Source organism: Xyrauchen texanus, chromosome 5 (assembly GCF_025860055.1).
Source record: "Xyrauchen texanus isolate HMW12.3.18 chromosome 5, RBS_HiC_50CHRs, whole genome shotgun sequence".
NCBI lineage: Eukaryota > Metazoa > Chordata > Actinopteri > Cypriniformes > Catostomidae > Xyrauchen > Xyrauchen texanus.
Window position 1 is genome coordinate 38,068,715 of NC_068280.1, and position 19,274 is coordinate 38,087,988.

The 19,274-nt window shown below is 35.4% G+C and overlaps 2 protein-coding genes across 6 annotated transcripts in view; one reads left to right on the forward strand and one right to left on the reverse strand.

Moving 5' to 3' along the window:
• The first annotated feature begins 240 nt into the window (after positions 1 to 240).
• LOC127644412 (acid ceramidase-like) lies at positions 241 to 9,988 on the forward strand. Its single transcript, XM_052127578.1, has 14 exons — positions 241 to 408; positions 679 to 725; positions 1,561 to 1,651; positions 3,271 to 3,357; positions 3,522 to 3,600; positions 3,699 to 3,773; positions 3,935 to 3,980; positions 4,150 to 4,294; positions 5,200 to 5,254; positions 5,647 to 5,728; positions 8,433 to 8,564; positions 8,900 to 9,023; positions 9,110 to 9,166; positions 9,264 to 9,988. The coding sequence occupies exons 1-14, from the start codon at positions 331 to 333 to the stop codon at positions 9,351 to 9,353; spliced, it is 1,188 nt and encodes a 395-aa protein (XP_051983538.1). The 5' UTR covers positions 241 to 330; the 3' UTR covers positions 9,354 to 9,988.
• Positions 9,989 to 10,091: 103 nt separating this feature from the next.
• The window catches only part of LOC127644408 (pericentriolar material 1 protein-like), a 63,692-nt gene continuing 54,509 nt past the window's right edge, over positions 10,092 to 19,274 (reverse strand). For all 5 annotated transcript variants that reach the window (XM_052127564.1, XM_052127563.1, XM_052127565.1 and 2 more), the window contains 10 exons: positions 18,401 to 18,504; positions 18,163 to 18,297; positions 17,813 to 18,010; positions 16,380 to 16,506; positions 12,667 to 12,818; positions 12,516 to 12,585; positions 12,221 to 12,408; positions 11,952 to 12,044; positions 11,032 to 11,155; positions 10,092 to 10,744 (listed from right to left, as the gene is read on the reverse strand). In XM_052127564.1, coding sequence (XP_051983524.1) covers positions 10,719 to 10,744; positions 11,032 to 11,155; positions 11,952 to 12,044; positions 12,221 to 12,408; positions 12,516 to 12,585; positions 12,667 to 12,818; positions 16,380 to 16,506; positions 17,813 to 18,010; positions 18,163 to 18,297; positions 18,401 to 18,504 — 1,217 coding nt within the window. In that variant the 3' untranslated portion in view covers positions 10,092 to 10,718. The remainder of the gene's footprint in view (positions 10,745 to 11,031; positions 11,156 to 11,951; positions 12,045 to 12,220; positions 12,409 to 12,515; positions 12,586 to 12,666; positions 12,819 to 16,379; positions 16,507 to 17,812; positions 18,011 to 18,162; positions 18,298 to 18,400; positions 18,505 to 19,274) is intronic.

Genomic DNA, 19,274 nt, shown 5'->3' on the forward strand with positions numbered 1-19,274 from the left:
TAGATGGCGCAATATATTCAAACTCTTGTTTATATGCCACCGCTTTACCTGTTTTTTCTGTTGTTTGGAGAATGATGCATTCTGCCTCTGCTCTTATTGTTTCCGCTTACAAGCCTGATTATAATAAAAAAAAATAAGAGACGAGAACACTACAGCTTTGGTCAATTAAAACCGTGCAAAAAAAAAAAAAAAGTACAAAGTCATCTTTTATTTTGTAACTCCCCCGGTGTCTCGTGGTTTTGCGCAGATCACAAACTGTCACGAGGATCATCAGTAGTAGCACTTCCTCGTTCACAGACGCGATCCTGGAGTAAGAGGACGTGTCGCATCATGGACATCAAATTAAATTTATGCTGTTTTCTTTTAAGCTGTATGTTTATGTGCTTGTCTGCACAATATGTGCCTCCGGTAAGTCCCATTTCAAAAGTTGTTGTTGTTGTTGATGCGTATTTACTGTGATATCATCTGCTCATTGAATACATTTGTTTTTACTATACTGTAAATTATAATAACAATAGCACGGCAATATTTTGCGCTTATACCTTAATAACATTCCGTTTATTTATTACATAAATGACCCAATTAGTGCTGTTATCAAAGTGGAATGTCGCTAAGTCACTGTTAGACAACACCTGTTTACTGTAAACATGAGATTAATGACTGATCTTCATATTACAGTACACTGAAGATTGCAGAAATGGCATGTATCCTCCAAACGGCCCAACGTAAGTATAAAAACCGAGATTATGTATTCTATTCTACGCACAGGGAACAAACACGTACGGTATTAACAACGTTTTGTAATAGCAGGTCTGATGTACGTCATTATGAAAATATTCATCATAAGTTACACATTTTGGACACCCCCTTTTAATTAACATGTTTGGCTGTTCCATTAATTCCAATGAATTTAATTTAAGACAAATCTTAAAGGAATATTTCCGGTTTAATTCAAGTTGAGCTCTACAGCATTTGTGGCATGATATTGATCACCACAAAAATGGATTTCGACTCGTCCCTCCTTATCTTAAACAAATCAATAAAGTACAAATCGAGGTTACAGTGAGACAATTGTAATGGATGTGAATGGAGCACATTTTTGTTGGGTTTAAGGGCAGACATATAAAGCTAATCGTTTTCTAAAAGCACTTGCATTCATTCTTGAAGGTTTTATGGTTGTTTTAGGATTTTAATGTTTACGGTGTTGAAGCGTTATGTCAACAGAATTGTAAAATTGGATATAACTTTACACAGAAAAGAATAGTAAGTGATTTTATTATGATTTTTAAAATCATGTTAACACACATTGTTTACGTCTTCTGGCAATACTTATGAAACTGAGGATTTTTGCTTTTTTGAAAGAAAAGGATGGATGAGTCAAAGTTCATTTTTGTCTCTATGGTTTTTACATTTTAATATTCAACAAGCACATGAATGTTGGCGTTTAGGTGTACACAAACTTGAACACCGGTTCAATCAGCATTTCAACTTTTTTTTACTTATTAAAAAATGCATTGATGAGAAAGAAGGAAATAGACAATGTATCTCTGTATCCTTAAGATTTAAAGGTGATGTTCCTTGGTATACTGTTGATCTGGACTTGCCACCCAGCAAAAGATGGACAGATGTTATCACAAGCAAAAAGAATGAAGTAAGTTGATGCCCTTAATGATTCAACCTTGTTTCTGTCTTTAAGTTGGATGTAATTTGTAAACAAAATTGTTAATTTAAGCGTGAGACAAATTGACGTAGACGTTGTAAATAGTCTACTTATGCAGGAAGAAGTCCCCAGGATTCACACGGTCATGGAAAACACAGAAATATCAGGGAATGTTCAAGTTGTGTTTTTTAATTCTTGGTATTAATACAATCTCAGAAGTTATGGAAATGTATTTAGTGAATATATATTTTCTAGGTTTTATCTGCTCTAAAATATAGTTTTTGTACGGCTAAATATTGCTTTTGTGTAGAGTAAAAAGTGCTCCCAAGCTATTGTGATTTCTGATACTGATAATTGTTCTTTTAAGTCAGTTCTTTTCAATGAATCAGTGGAAAACGGTTCACAAGTCTAAATTATTCTTTTGCAAATCAGTCTGTAGCCAGCAATCACTAATGGCTGTAATGGTCATAGAAAAGTCATGGAAATTCATCAATCAAAAAGGGTTTTAATCACCCTGCACACTGCTGTTTCAGTCTTGTTATACAGGGAATTTAATGTTAGATTTCAGCTATCTGGTAATCTATTCTGATTTCTGTACTGGTGAATTTAAGTGAACTGAAAACTACAAAATAAGCCACAAATGTTAATCAAATGATCTGATAAGTGCTGACATGTTCTTGGGTGACTCAGCAATAGGGCTGGGTACCGGTATACAGATACCCCATCTCGATTCCTATTCGCAAGCTCTTGATTCAATTTGAGTCAGTATTGATTCATATAGGTATATTTCAGTTGTAATGTCCATTTCGCTTATGAAAGAAATTCTCTTCCAGCTAATTCTGTCAATTATACAGGGGTCCTTCTAACTATGTACTGTACGAAAATATAAATTTTACAATTATATTTGATATATTTTTCATCATTTGTCACATAAGCTTTTCTTTTTATATCCATATATTCCATCAATAAATATGATATTATAAAGCATATATTCTATTTTGTGACATGTTTATTGTTTATGCATAATTTATACTATTTATAAGTATTTACATTGAATTGTAGAACATCTGCTAAAAATCGGTATCGTCTCTTTAAAAACCTTCAGTTCTGTAAATGAGCGCATATTCATGAGAGAGAACTCGAATGGATAATTTATCTCATCCGTGCTACTCGTGATTAGAATTAAATATTGTTTTTGATAAACAATAGAACAGAAAGGATATTAAAATTAACTTTATTCAATGACAATTGGATTGCGTCAATCTCGTCTTTAGAAACACATTACATGGAACAATTCAAACAAACCTTCAAAATGCAGTGAAATGATGCTGAACTTCTTTGCCAGTTTACTAATCTATTGCTGGTGAATGAAATCTGAGCATTTACCAGCAAGTGGCTAATAACAGATCATCTTAGTCACATAGTACGCAATTTGGTCTTGTATACAAGTGATTTACTCCTGTTGTAGAGAGTTGTGCATATAGTAAAAGATCGATCTTGGGGTTTAAGAATCGTATCGATATTGTCCAAATGAAGATCGATATTTTAACCCAGATCACTTGGCGAACATTACTCTGATGTTTTTAAGAGCTGATTTGATTTGCTTTTAGATGGTGAGTATGATTCAGGCTATCCGAGATCTTGCAGATGCCTTTGTTCCCAGCGGGAAGCTCATTGATCTAGTGGACAAGGATTTGGTGAGTTTTTAAAGAATATCTGTAGTCTTAACATAACACTTTGTTTGTCAGTGAGTTATACTGAACTACTTACCTGATCAATCAACATCAGTTCCCACAGTAAAGATGTAGACTGTAATATCCCTGGCCTATCTGCTTGTAAAAAGTGATGTGTTTGTCCTCAGCCCTTGATGGTGCCTACCTTACCCTACCCTTTCAATGAAGAGATCAGAGGAATTGCATCAGCATCTGGTGTTTCTTTGGGTATGCAGTGTGTTATAAGATTATTATGTTTAACATGGCTAAATGAAACACTAATTGCATTTTAATCATGCATCAACTCATATTTTTCTTTAAAACAGGTGAGGTTGTGCTCTTCAATATATTTTATGAGGTTTTCACGGTTTGCACTTCACTGGTTGCAGAGGATGTAAATGGTAAGCATTTTGTCGACTAAGCCAAGATCATATTAATGTTTGAGATTTTTCTTTTCTTCATATTATTGGTATTAAGAAGTTCATTCTGATATTTTACTATATAAGCCAGTTTGTTTGTGTTTAGACATGTCCATAAAGGCATTTCCATCTGTTTACTGCAGGCAATCTTATTCATGCAAGAAACATGGACTTTGGACTTTTCATGGGGTGAGTTCGGTTTTATTACTGCAGACTGAGTCTTCAATGCAATGTTTGGCTTTTGTTTTTAACCTACTTCCTGAAATTATTAAATAGTAACTATACAAATAGTAATTATTAATGAGCAATGTTGTTTTTACCTGTGTCCATATTGTTCTCTGGTCACTCCTGCTCACAGATGGGACATGCAGAACAGGTCATGGGTCATTACAGAGAAGCTGAAGTCAATGGTTGTAAACATTGACTTCAGACGAAACAACCACACCGTCTTCAAGTCCACCAATTTCGCTGGATATGTGGGCATGCTCACTGGTATTCGTCCGGTAAGGACTGAGTGAACTAATAAAACCTTTTTGTAATGTGTTACTGAAATAACTTTTATTTACCTGCCTTCTCGTGATGATAAACATATGAGCATATATGTAAATTTCAAGGCAAAAAAACTGTTTGTTTAAGGGATAGTACACCCAAAAATTACAGTTCTGTCGCCATTTACTCTCAACAATAGCCACATATCGTTCGAAACCCGTATGATTTTCTTCATGGCGCACAAAAGAAAAGGTAAATCACTGACAATGTTACTTTGTATAACCTTCACATTGCATTGCTTCAGAGGCGACGGAAAGTTTACTTGTAGACAGCAATTACTAGGACAATTGCGTTTCAGACCGACCATACATGGAATAGCGATTGTTCGCATGCGCAGTAAGGGGATTTAAGAGTTTTCGTATGCTTCAGTGTGGACAAGAAATGTTTGGAAAACGCTTGAAAATGGCAGTGTGGAAGGAGAGCGTTTCGAAAAGGAAAACACAGTTTTCAAATGTTTCCGGATTAATGTGAATGTGGCCTCAGACACCATTTACTTTCATTGTTTCGAAAAAGATGAACGTTTGGTCGTTTTTATCCTTATATTCATCGTAACATCTCCCCACGTGTTCCATGGAAGACTGAAACCTGCACGGCTTGGAACAACATGAGGGAGAGTAAATGGTGACATAATTCTCATTTTTGGTGTACTATTCCTTTTAAGTTTAAAGCTGCCAGAATGAGGTTCAACATTAAGACTATAAGATCAAGGGTGACCTTTCATCTCAATTGTTTTCTGTTTCACTTCTCCAGTTTAACAGGAAGTGAATTTATAAAAGAGAATTGTGAAAGCATGGATTGTTTTTCCGACATTCCATTGTCACTGTCACTGACTGTGTCTCTGTCTTCCCTCTCTTGGTAGCAAACATTCACCCTCACTATGAATGAGCGATTCAGTCTGGATGGAGGGTACATTGGTGAGTCTTTGCTCCATTGCTCCTTTATTCCCCCTCATTGGGAGATGTTTGCTGAGTCATTAGAGAGTGTCAGAAATACTTTAAAGCATTACAAATGTTATTAGTATTTCTTCTGCTTTAAGACTTTTTAGAAAACATTTAAGATGACTTAGTTTATTTGGTTAGAAAGGTGTTTCCTTCCTCCTGTAGAATCCCAGCAAACACAGAACGTTCCCCTAATGTTAGTATTTGGTTATTTATTTAGGAACCAATTCTTAACGTTCTTAAAGTTCTTTTAAGTTTTATTTTTATAGTTATATAACCTAAAACAAACGCTCTCTGAACTAAACATTGTTAGCTTGGATGTAATTTAGTTGTATTGTAAATAAGGGAAGGTATCATATGAATTACAGGGATCTTGGAGTGGATCCTGGGGAAGAGAGATGGCATGTGGATGAGTTTTCTGACTCGTTCTGTTCTGGAAAACGCCACCAGGTAGGTTACAGAGGAAAGAAGAGCAGTACTAGCTTTGCATATTTTGGTAACACTACATGAAGCTTGTGTAAATAATGTATTCTAAAGATATTCTTAAAGTGTTGTAAAGGTATTTATAATAATACACATTCCAATTGATTATTTCTAGTCATAAATATTTGAATCTCAGTTATAAAACTGTACAATACACACCTATTCATGGTTTTTCCTTTGAAGAGTGGAAAGCATTAAAATAAGATATAACATGAAACTGGGTGTTAATCATGGGATAATTCATTATTATCTTTTAAAGGTATATGAATCTGTATTACACCTGCGGTTACAATATTCTCATGAGCATATAACTGATCAGTTTTTTAAGGTGTATTATACAGTAAAGCATTAAGAATACATTTATAATGCATTATATATATATATACAGGTTTTAAGTGGCGTGTTAGCTGAATGCATTTAAACTGCATAAGCAGGGGTATTTAACCCTTGTGCATCCTTGTGGACATTTTTGGCTTTTTCAGTTTTGTTTTTTTGATAACTTTGTCTGTGTTAATGCTAACTGCATAAAACTTTCCACAGGTGTGAAGTTTTATTGGAATTTTAATATTTCACCCTATTTTCTTTAAAAAAATATTTTTTGCACTAGTTACACAAAATACTCCCTCTTAGCGTCGTTTTGGACAAAAATGGCACATTGAAACCCATTAAAACTGCGATTTTTAATCCCAGTGCCATTTAACTATAAAATTATGCAATCTTGTTTAACATGCTTTCATTATGTTGGCAAGGCTTCAGAATTTACATTTTAAATATTTTTACCAGATCGTGCCATTTTTTCAGGTTTGGCATATCATCGCTTTTGTTGTTGTTTTCTGCTGTTTTTGGCTTATGCATATTATAGAGCCAATTAGATACATTATGAATATATAATTGTGTGAGTGTGTTGGTATGGATTTCAGAGTGTGGTTTGTATGTGTCTGAGGCTCTAATAATAAAAATAAAAAAAAATTCTGTTTAGCATTTATTAAATTGAAAATAATTATAATTATTATATTTTTTATAAAAAACAATAGTGGCATTATGTAAACAAACCGGCGTTTAAAGTGTTAAAATTCTGAAAATAAATGAATGTTTGGTAATTATGATTAGAACTGATGCTGGTTAAAATATAAGTCAGTGAAAGTAGAAAAAAATATTATTCTATAATATTTTTATGACACTTTTTTGACATGGCCATTTTTGTCCATTATGGACCTGAGTGGTAGCTTTTTTTTAAATATGATACTACATAAAAAATATGAAAGCATCAAAATGAATGTTGTTGTTAATCATTGACATATCTGAGGCTCTAATAATCAATGAAAAAAAATTCTGCTTAGCATCTATTAAATTGAAAATAATTACTATTTTTCATTTTTTCCTAAAAAAACAACAGTGGCATTATGTAAACAAACCAGCGTTTAAAGGGTTAAAATTCTAAAAATGAATGAATGTTTGGTCATTATGATTAGAGCTGATGCTGGTTAAAAAAATTATGTCAGTGAAAGTGGAAAAAAATATAAATCTATAATATTTTTATGACAGTTTTTGGACATGGCCATTTTTGTCCATAATGAACCTATGTGTAACTTTTTTTAATTGATGCACAAGGGTTAAAGTTTTAAACATCTTTCAAGTACAAAAAAAGCAAATATACAGTTGAAGTTTACATACACCTTTCACAATTTCTGACATTTAATAGTAGAAAACATTACCCGTCTTAGCTTAGTTAGGATCACTATGTTATTTTAAGAATGTGAAATGTCAGAATAATAGAGAGAATTATTTCTTTCAGCTTTTATTTCTTTCATCACATTCCCAGTGGATCAGAAGTTTACATTATTTGTTAGTATTGCCTTTAAATTATTTAACTTGGGTCAAACTTTTTCAGTAGCCTTCCACAAGCTTCTCACACTAAATTGCTGGAATTTTGGCCCATTCCTCCAGACAGAACTGGTTGAGTCAGGTTTGAAGTCGTCTTTGCTCGCACATGCTTTTGCATTGGATTGTGGTCAGGGCTTTGTGATGGCCAGTCCAAAACCTTGACTTTGTTGTCCTTAAACCATTTAGTCACAACTTTGGAGGTATGCTTGTGGTCATTGATAGCTGCGTGATCCCATGGTGTTTATACTTGCGTAATATTGATTGAACAGATAATCGTGGTACATTCAGGCATTTGGAAATTGCTCTACAAGAATGAACCAGACTTGTGGAGGTCCACAATTTATTTTTCTGAGGTCCTTGCTGATTTCTGAGTTTAAAGGTAGACCTCAACATACATCTACAGGTACACATCCATTTCAGTACACCTCCTATCAGAAACTAATTGTCTAAAGGCTTTACATCATTTTCAGGAATTTGCCAAGCTGCTTAAAGGCTCAGTTCACTTAGTGTATGTAAACTTCTGACCCAATAGAATTGTGATTATAATCAATTAAAAGTTAAACAATCTCTGTTAACAACTGTTGGAGAAATTACACACGTCATGCACAAAGATGTACTAAACGACTTTCCAAAACTATAGTTAGCTAATATTAAATCTGTGGTTAAAAAATGTCTTTAAATGACTTCAACCTATGTGTATGTAAACTTCTGACTTCAACTGTATATCGAACACTGTTTGGTTGATTAAGATGATGATGCTTTGCATAATGCTGTTGTCTTCCCTTAGTTATGAGGATGCCAAGGCACTGCTGTCTGACACTAAACTGCTGGCTCCAGCCTACTTCATCCTTGGAGGCAATCAGACGGGTCAGGCCTGCATTATTACCAGATCCAGAAAAAACAGCATCAGTCCTTTAGAGTAAGACTTACATCACATGTTTATATTAAAGTAAAAGATTAATATCCAGAACATTTTGGGGTAAAATACAGATTTAGTTCAATGGGTAGATAAATCTGGATTTGAGGTCAATAACCATTGCTTGAGAAAATGTTTGCAACCATATCAACTCTGTCAGACCTCTGCTTGATATACAGCATATTTATTTGTATTTACTGACACTGCATTCAGTGCAAATATCAGTGCTAACGTTTTGTAATTTTACATGGCAATTGAATCTTAAACCGATGATTAAGAATGGTCACTTCATGTTTTGATATTTGTTCTCATGTGTTTTCCGTTTTTATGTATTTCAGGCTCGATGTGAAGAATGGCAGGTGGTATGTATTGGAGACTAACTATGACCACTGGAAAGAGCCTCTGTTTTTGGATGACCGCAGAACTCCAGCTATGAAATGCATGAATCAGACTACACAGGCTGTGAGTTATGCTAACCTTTATGCAATGTTTTAGTGAAAAGTTTGTTAAAACTGGAATGTTTGCATTTATACTCTGTTCTCTTTCAGAATATCTCCATTAAGACTGTCTATGATGTCCTCTCCACTAAGCCAGTCCTTAATAAAGTAGGTTCATCTATTTATTTCTACCAATTATTTCCCAGCAATGTTTAGCACATTTTATAGTTTGTTCCTTAACTCTTCCCCTTGTGGTGTTCTGCAGTTGACCACATACTCTACTCTTATGGAGGTGTCTAAGGGATCATTGGAATCTTTCATCCGCGACTGCCCCAACCCCTGCATGCCGTGGTGATGGGCTCCAAGATTTGCTGCATTACTATGATGTTTTTTTGCACATTAATGTATCATACAAACTTTTAATTGTTGGGCTCTTAAATTTTAAATGGTTTGCAACATCTGCTTTTGGAATCATTTGTGGGCACCATTGGGTTTGTCAAGCTTAGCTATGGGTCATAATGCCAACTACAGGTATATTTAAGAGCTAACAGCCACTGCTACACTTTGTCAAAAGATTATGTCAGATGCAAAGTAATCATTAATTGTAAACTCGGTAGCAGTTAAGGCTTAGAACTATAACGGGTTGTAAATTTGTATTTTTTTTATTGATTGATTGTTTCTATACATGTTTTATTTTTTAACTTGATATTTGCATACACAAATGTACAGTGGAACACATTTTAACTTGATAATCAACACTAGTGCATCTGATCATTTTTCCTCTTGCATTTAACAGAACTGAAGAGGTTAAGTAAAGCTAAAACAAATGTACATGAATATTTGTATACTACTAATATTTGTGCACTATACAAATCTATGCAACAACACAAAGAGCATCAATGAACTGTGTAAATAATTGACATGGGAATATTGGTGAAGAATTGCATTAATAAACATTTTTTTGCCAAATAAAAAACACTGACCACCAAAGCCTGGTTTTGCAAAACAGACATCACTGCAGAAAAAGGGTAATATCAATGTTTTATTCGATTTACATGAGGTGAAATGGGGTGAGAACCCAAGCAATGGCAACCATGCCTTAAAAAAAAATGTAAAAATAAAAGCAAGAGAAAACATTTAAAATAGTGCAGTAAGGTAAAGCATCTGCCCTCTGGAAAAAGGAAACAGAACAATGAGACATCAGTGCTAGTATGTGAATCAGCACTATCCATAACAAATTATTGTGCATTCAGGGTCAAGTTCTGAATTAAAAAGGAACAAACTCCCATTGTGCCCTGTATAATCACATTTGCAAGAAGTGTTGGGAGGGTTTCGGAAGTAATCCCATAAAGAAACGGAAAAAAGAAAGCATAACCATGCCAAACATAGGAACATTTTGCACCCCTTAAACTAGCATTTTAAGGGCCTATGAGAAGCCTGGCTTAAAGAGAAATGTACTTACAGACTACAGAACAGCATATAGACAGAGCCCCTTCCAAATATCATCTACATTCTCCATAATCAGAATAAAACTACCTGTACAAGTATAGAGAGACCTCTTTATCATTACTTGAACATTTAGATGATACATATTGACAGGCTTCTAGACTATGACTTAGTTGCTGCCAAGGAGTCTTCAGGTACAGTATTAAGCTCATTATACAGTAATGTTGCATGAATGATGGTTCATACTGACTTCAGCAGATCAAAAAGGTCATTCTTATGCACTCTGGGCTCCAACGGTTTCTAAAAGGAAAAATACATGTGGTGATTGACACAGTAAGTCCTTCACTTTTCACAGGGATTTGCTAATTACGAAGATACTGCTTTGGCAATTTACAGCTTTGAATTTGAATTGTCAATATATTAAAAAAACTAACACATTATAAATATATAGATATAGTAGTGTTTTGATTAATCCTGAGTGATTTATTTAGTGAGTGAGTAAGACGTTATCACTGCACATTATTCAAAATGAAGTGACGTCAGCACTGGCATAGAGTAAAAGTTTGAGTAAAGTTCAATGGAGTTACCAGGCTCTTTGAGTGCTTGAGAGTTTCCCACCAGTCCTGTAAGGCTTTCCGTTGTTCCATTTAGAAGTTCAGCTGTCAAGGTATTATTTTGCTGCTCTTCAGAGATCCTCTTACAAAGTTGTTCCTGTACAAATGAAAATCAAAAAAACAGCACACTTTGGAAACAAACAGGAAACAAAATGCATCACACATTTAAAATAGTAGTCAAGCAATATATGTGTTTAAATGACTGATCCCGATATTGATTTCTAGAGAGCGAATGCCTGACGTGTGATATAAATGTTTATATGTATAATACAATTTCATAACAGCAAATCAGTACAAATTTGTGTGTGGGGGGGTATAAATAGAAATAGTTTATTATTCAAGGACAGATCTATTGGTAGATTTTGGAACTGACAGTTAACATTTCTTTTATCTTATAGCGAGCACTATAAATTGTGAAATGGCCATATATTAGTCGATTATTTGGCCTGGACGATCTATCGGTCTAATACTAATTTGAAAGGAATAATGTCTCCAACACTTTTAAGAGTAAGGATGCCATAATATGGAGTATGCAACTATCATAATCCTGAGACCTTCAGATTATGTGAAATAACAGGAAAATAGCTCACAGCAGGCAATTTGAAGTCAGTAATGGTTTTTAAGGTGGTGAATGTGGTGCTCTGATGGCTATAGTGATGCTACTTTTAAAGGGAACTTTAGCCAGGCAACGTCTTTGAGTGCAATTTAGTGTGCCAACTGTCTACCAGTTAGCATATAGCCAATATAACCTATAGACTGTGAGCACGTGCAAAAGATGCTTCTCTAAATTCACTCCCTTTAAAAGAACCGTTTCAATTTCAATGCTAAAAAATAAAAAGATCCACAAGTCGACCTGGGCCATCCCTATTCGAGAAAAGACCTCAAACTCTTACCTCACACAGAACAGACATTTGAAGAGGAAGATCCTCCACCTTCACAAAGTCTTCCTCATCTGATCTCTGGCTAGTGTTTCCAGATCCAGCATCCTATGTTTCATTAAATAAATGCACACATGCCAACACTCAGATAAACTTACTAACAATAGAAAGATAATTTGGTTCTCCAAACTGATATGATGTGTGTGTGTGTGTGTGTGTGTGTGTGTGTGTGTGTGTGTGTGTGTGTGTGTGTGTGTGTGAGAGAGAGAGAGGGGGGGGCATACATCTGTGTTGATTATGACTGGGGAGTCAGAGTCAGGGCTGGCTGTGTCCGACCCCTGAGCCGTGTCTTGGGGTGAAGGGGCAGTACAGCCCTTCTTTTCCTCTCTCTCGTCTTCTGAAGCAGTGTCAGCCTCCACTCTGGACTCTGGACCCTGAACAGTGTCTTTTGATTCAGACTGTATGCTTTTCACTAGTTGAGACAAAGTGGGAAGGTTTCAGGAGGTATTTACACTAATGAACATTATATAACTAATGAACACTATGAACAGTACATTATAGAAAACATGTTTGGCATACCTTGGCTGTTTTCTGAGCTTTCTAGGTCCGATTTGGTTACCTGGGTGACTTCGGTTTGTAAGGCTGAACACTGGAAGAAACCAACAGGTCATAATGTAATCTGTCTGTGGCATGTCTGTTTATATGTTCTCTCATGTGCCTGCTATCACACCTGTTTCTCTTCAGTAGTGTTGTCCATGCTGGCTTGAAGTGATGTCTGCACCTCAACCAGTTCAGCTTCAAACTCCTCGATCTCCTTCACTTCATTTTCATCCTCTCCACTGCCGTAGTTACACAAAGCCTGTGTCTCTGCTTTAGAAAGGCCTGAAAAAAGGACAGCACACATGCGACACAAAGTAAAACAGATTGCAGTACAGATACTTATCAAAGTCAAACACATTACAGAACAGTTTCTACCTATAGGTGATAAGATGGCCAACCTCCAGCAAATACTCAAATGTCACAAAGACTTTATCTGCTGCACAATTTATACATTTCAAATAACATAAATTTATGTGCAAATGCCTTAGGCACATTAGAAGTTTCACAAAAAAATAATTCTTAAGATGGTTATTTTATATTTTCTGCATGTGTCAATATGAAATAGAAATGTTTGATCTCCAAAGATTCCTTTTGCAAATAGAATAGAAAAGAAGTAAAACAAGGTAATCAATTATTACAGAGTGGTCCGTTTTTTTCTTCTTCATCGGACTGCGATTAATTTTTTTTCAAAAGGCTCTTATGTCATTGGTCAGTGTCACTGCAGCTGCAAAATCCCATGTGTTGGTGGCGCTAATCAACAGGCAAACACTGGCATTGGACGTGCTGCTAATACACCCCCACGAAAATCATATACTTAAAAATAAATAGTTGCAGTTTATGAACCCTTTGTACTGCCAAACATGGTCTGTTTATGAAAGTCTGCTTATGGCGTTTTGTCTTACCTGTACGTTATTTAATATGTATATTATTGCGCCTTTTATATTCTCATGGCATTAAAAATAGTAGCGAGGTTTAGCAATTAATTTCTACTAAGCTCAGAGTAAAATATCCTGTTAAGACACTTTACCTGCAATATTTTACTGTTGACAAACAAATTACAGAATCACACTGCTATTTTTATTGTAAGGATAATATAAAAAAGGATTGCAATAATTTAAATAAAGAGAAGAGCAGAGTTTTCTTTTATATTATTTGTAATAGTATGCATCATATTTTAAACTATACATTTCATTCTTAATGTACATTAATTCATGTGTATTTATATCACTGTATCTTGTGTTATATTATCCAAGCAATAATCCAGGGATTATTACAAAACGTTGGGTTCGGAATATACTCGTAGCAAAATATATGTGCAAATATAAATAGGATGTATATTTATGCAACAGCACTCTACTCGTCTCACATCCATAAAAAATACAGATTATATACTCCTCAAAATGCTTCAACAGCATGAAAAGAACATAATTAAAATATTAATCTCTAGCATTGACATCTGAATGCTGAAAGGAAACTAGGATAAATGTTTGTAGAATCATTATGGATTTGGTGTGAACAGGCCTTTATCGCAATTGACCAAAGATTTTGAATGTGCTGAAATTTTACTCTATAGTTACTTTTTTACCTGATTAAAATACATTTAGTTCCTTTTTAGGATTGAAAAGAAAACATTATGTAACAAAGTTTTATTAACATTTTCCAAACAAAGCCTTACACAGAGTAAAGATAGATATGTACTAAAATAGCCATAAGGATCAGTAGGCTTTGACTATCCACTTTGCTACCACCAGTGTCAAGCGCTGCTTTGAAATTTGAACTCCACACGAAAAGCGCTGAAGAGAATGGCCAAGTTCAGAATGACCTTCTACCCATATTATGCATACTGCTTCTGCCATATCAATATACGGCAGAAATAGTAAGAGTAATATGATTGTAGCTGCACCACCTTCTTCTACTATTTTTGGGAGTAGCATACACCCCCCTAAAACAGCAGATACTCTGGGAGTGGTGATTACTACTTTTGGAAATGGTCATGAGGCATCAGTGTATTACTGCTAATTAAGAGTCTGGGTGAAGGACCTTCAACTTCTCTCAAAAGATTATGGGAGAAAGATTTAAACTTGGTATTGAAAGGAGGAGTGTGGGTTAGGATTCTTAGAAACATCAAGTCTACATTCTAGAGATGCAAGGGTGTGCCTTATGCAATTCAAGACATTACATCGATTCTATTGGACCACCTCTAGATTGTATAGGCTTGGTCTAAAAGACACACCAACTTACTGGCAATGCCAATCAGAAGATGGGGACACAATCCATGTATTTTGGTTGAGTGTTCAGAGTTGTATGTGTGACATATTGGGCACTCAAATTTAATTTTGCCCCAGACTCTGTATTTTAGGTGATGGGGCGGTAATTAATATTGGTTCAAATATAATAAAAAATTGGATCCAAGCCAGTGTTATGATTGGCAGACAGGTCATTCATAGGGGATGGAAGTCGGCTGGAGTGCCCTCATTTAAAGAGTGGTACACGGAGATGGGCAGAGTAGCGGCATTTGAAGAAATGTCATATAGAAGGCTAGGCAATCTGGATACGTTTAATAAAAAAATTGGGGCAGCAATTTAGCCTTTTTAGAAGGCTCTCGTGGAGGGGCAGTGGAGAGATATTTGTAGTTAGAGTAATTTGTAATTATTTTTGTGTGTGTGTTCTGTGTGTATACTCAGGCTTTGAACACAGGGATATTTGTTGAGGGTCAGGGTGGGGTTAGGGACTGGGAAGGGGAAAGGGAATAATGGTGGTTAAAAGTTGAATCTGTGTATATATGTATATATGTTGAATCTGTGTATATATGGGTATATTTCAGTTATAATGTCCCTTTTGCTTACATATGAAATAAATTCTCTCCCAGCTAATTCTTTGAATTATACTGTACAATGGACCTTCTAACTAGGTACAATATGAAAATATAAATTTTACTATTTATATTTTATTATTTTTTCATAATTTTGGTCACAGTTCAGCTTTTTAAAAAAGAACAAATCAATGTATTTAATCAATAAATATAATATTATATTGCATATTTTTGATTGTTACATTTGTATTGTTTTATTTCATAATTTGAACTATTTACACGTATTTACATTGATTTGTTTAACACGTGCTAAAAACCGGTACTGTCTCATTAAGGGAATTCTGCATTTCTGTAACCAGCATCTTAATAAGCGCATGTTAACGTGTGAGACTTGAATGGCTTTATCTCATCTGTGCTATGCCTGATTAGAATTAAATGTTTATTTTTTTGTTGTTTATGTATATTTGTTGAGACATTATTCAGTGACAAATGTGTGTATCTCATCCTTGGACACACATTAAACAGAACAACTTTTACTCGCAACACACAGTGAAAAGATCTCACAGCTGAATTCTTCACCACTATACTAAACAATTACTGGCAAGTGAAAATCTAAACATTTACCTTTCGGTTTGTTTTAACTATGATGAAAAGTCATATTGTGGGCATTATGTGAGGAGCGGTCTAGAGTCTGTTAGAACAGCAATGTTATGAAGACAAAGTATTTAAACTGTTTGCATAAAGTACTTTGTAAAGGCAAAATATTCGGAATTTGCAACTTTAAAACGCTTCTATTGTCTCTATGATGATGTTTTGGTGCACGCTGACCAGCCAACATCAGTTATGTTAAAATTATGTATATTAGTCGCTTCGGACTAGAAGTCGCAGGACCTTTCATATGATGAACAAAACAGACTTATATTCTGGAAAATACGGTATATAGTTTTAAAGGTGTACCTTACACAGAAGATTATTATCTACTATGTTTCAAGAAAAAGTACTAACTTTCTCTATAATGGAGATAAACTCACTTATAGAAAGAGTCAGTCCATCTCCCTCCTCTTCCTCCATTTCAGATGATTCACTGCTCTGTGCATCTTTCTCCTTCTCCTCCTCTTTCTCATGGAGTGCTCCTCCCTGCTCTGCCTCATCCTGATCCTGAGAAATTAATACAAAATTTGAAGCCAAACAAATTTATGCTTAGAACAAATAACAAAAAATCTATTCAAAATCCATAAACAAGTTGTTTGTGCAAAATCAACACAATATAAATTATATATAGAGTAAATAATTGGTCTGCTGTAGGGCTGTATATTAAGCAGTGTAGCAACATTTAATAAAGGCGTAAAACAAATCACTGACATCATTTGAAAATCTATATGAATGTTGTGTATTAAGCATTACATACTTTGTCTTTATCAAAATACAATGGTGAGAATGTATTGTCGATCTCTATCGCTTTCATCTCCTGAATAAACAAAGCACTGATTAATCTCTTTAATGAAACAGAAATATTGCTACAGGCACAACATGAGCTCAATCCTGCTATTTAAACCGCTTAAGAGAAGAAGCTGACATCCACACTCTCACAGAAGTTGTGAGATTACAGATAAAAATTAAGATTAATATGAATGGCATAGATTAATTTGAAATGATAATTAAATATTATTAAATAATTCATTATAAATAATAATAAAAAATAATATAGTTTTGATAGAGAAACAATATTTTTCACCTGTGCTTTTAAGGCTCTAAATAAAGAAACTTAAATTGTGATACTGTACTAAACTACAGAAACGTTTCTTTATTTATATTTTTCCCCCCTTTTCTCCCCAATTTGGAATGCCCTATTCCCAATGCGCTCAAAGTCCTCATGGTGGAGTAGTGACTCGCCTCAATCCGGGTGGTGGAGGACGAATCTCAGTTGCCTCCGCATCTGAGAACGTCAATCTGTGCATCTTATCCCATTACTTGTTGAGCACATTACCACAGAGACATAGCACATGTGGAGGCTTCACGCCATCCACCACAGCATCCACGCACAACTCACCATGCACCCCACGGAGAGCGAACCACATGTTAGAGACCACGAGAAGGTTACCTCATGTGAGTCTACCCCCCCCCCCAGTAACCGTGCCAATTTGGTTGCTTAAGAGACCTGGCTGGAGTCACTCAGCACACCTTGGGATTCAAACTCGTGAACTCCAGGGGTGGTAGTCAGCGTCTTTACTCACTGAGCTACCCAGGCTATTCCATATTTTGTTCACAGCACATACTGAATGTAAAAGGCCAGTTTATGAAATGTGACTCATCATAGTATTAGTCATAATTCATATCATAGTAATAATTATATTTATCATCTTGTCTTTGTTATCGTTGACAAAAAACCCTTTGTCAACAAACATTATCCTCAGTAATTTCATAGACACTGCACACACGTTTGTGTTTAATCACTCATCCCTACCTCAGTGTGAGGTGAGTGTTTTGGGGATGTGTGCTCAGAGCGTCTCTTGATTCCGTGTTTGTATTTGGAGGTGTTCTGGTCTAAATCTTGCATCAGTCTGAAGAAGGCGAGTTCATTAAAGAGAATCTCAGAGATCTCTACCAGTAGGTCCTCACCACATTCCTGCAGTGCCCGTCCAACAAACTTATTCAGGGAATCCTGTGCATGCACACACACAAATAAAAAAATGTCACATACATTTCATAAACCTTTTCAAACCGTACTAGATAGTATTTTGGGTATTTGAGACACATTAGTATGTACAACGTAGGCATCTGCCTAGGTTCTGAGAGTAATAGGTAATGTGATACCTGGAGGATTCCTCCCAGCTGTCGGTGGAAAAAGTGCACAAACTCTTTGCTCTCGTCATTTTGCTGTGTGAGTTTGAGCACCATGCGTCTCACTGATGTGAGCAGCTGATGTGAACAGACCTCCCCAACATGTTCCTGAAAAAGGCCACATGCAAGACTGTCAACTGCAGCTTTGACAGATCTTTTCTCCCATACAGTAGGTAATGTACTTGAAGATTTGAAGACAAAAATAGTTTACCTTTAGGAAGGGAATAACTTCTGTCATGATGGCTTTGATCTGCCTGTCAAGCTGTTGTGTGTCAATCTGAGGACAACGTGCATCTGCAGACGAGTGTCCCGCACCTAAAAACACACATAGAAAATTCATTAAGACATGCAAGTAGAACAACTTTAGAAAATATAACCTAAACATTCAAAATAAACTGCCAGGCCAAAACAAAATTGCAGTTTGGATTTAAATAAGAAGATCCTTAAGAGCCTATGATTGGATCATTAATGCAGTGATTAATGTTTCAGCAGGCAACAGTTATTTTAACCCTAGATTTTCATTTCTTAAACAACCATGTCGGAAGATGTAATGCGTGGTCGTGGAAAAGATCTTACTGTGTTTCAGAAGGGGCAAATTATTGGCCTGCATCAAGCAAAGAAAAAACTAAGCAGATTGCTGAAATCACTGGAATTGGGTTAAGAACTGTCCAATGCAATATTAAAACCTGGAAGAATGGAGGTGAACCGACAGCTTCGCGAAAGAAATGTGGTCAGAAAAAAATCTTGAAAGATCATGATCGGAGATCACTAAAACACAAAGACAAATGGTAAAAACATCGACAGTAGAACTAATGGCTATGTTTAATAGTGAAAGTAAGAGCATTTCCACATGCACAATGCAACAAGAATTTACAGGATTGGGACTAAACAGCTGTGTGGCTACTTGTTAGTGAGGCTAATCAGAACTTAAATTTGCTAGGGAGCATAATGATTGGACTGTGGAGCAATGTAAAAAGGTCATGTGGTCTCATGAGTCTAGATTTACCCTATTCCAAAGTGATGGGCACATCAGGGTAAGAAGGTAATTGCATGAAGTGATGCATAGTCATGCATAGTTCCCAATG

Coding starts and splice junctions, on each gene's coding strand:
- LOC127644412 (XM_052127578.1), top strand. CDS start 331: ATGGACATCAAATTAAATTTATGCTGTTTTCTTTTAAGCTGTATGTTT. Junction 3,358..3,521: donor ATCTAGTGGACAAGGATTTG/GTGAGTTTTTAA, acceptor GTTTGTCCTCAG/CCCTTGATGGTGCCTACCTT. Junction 4,295..5,199: donor TGCTCACTGGTATTCGTCCG/GTAAGGACTGAG, acceptor CTCTCTTGGTAG/CAAACATTCACCCTCACTAT.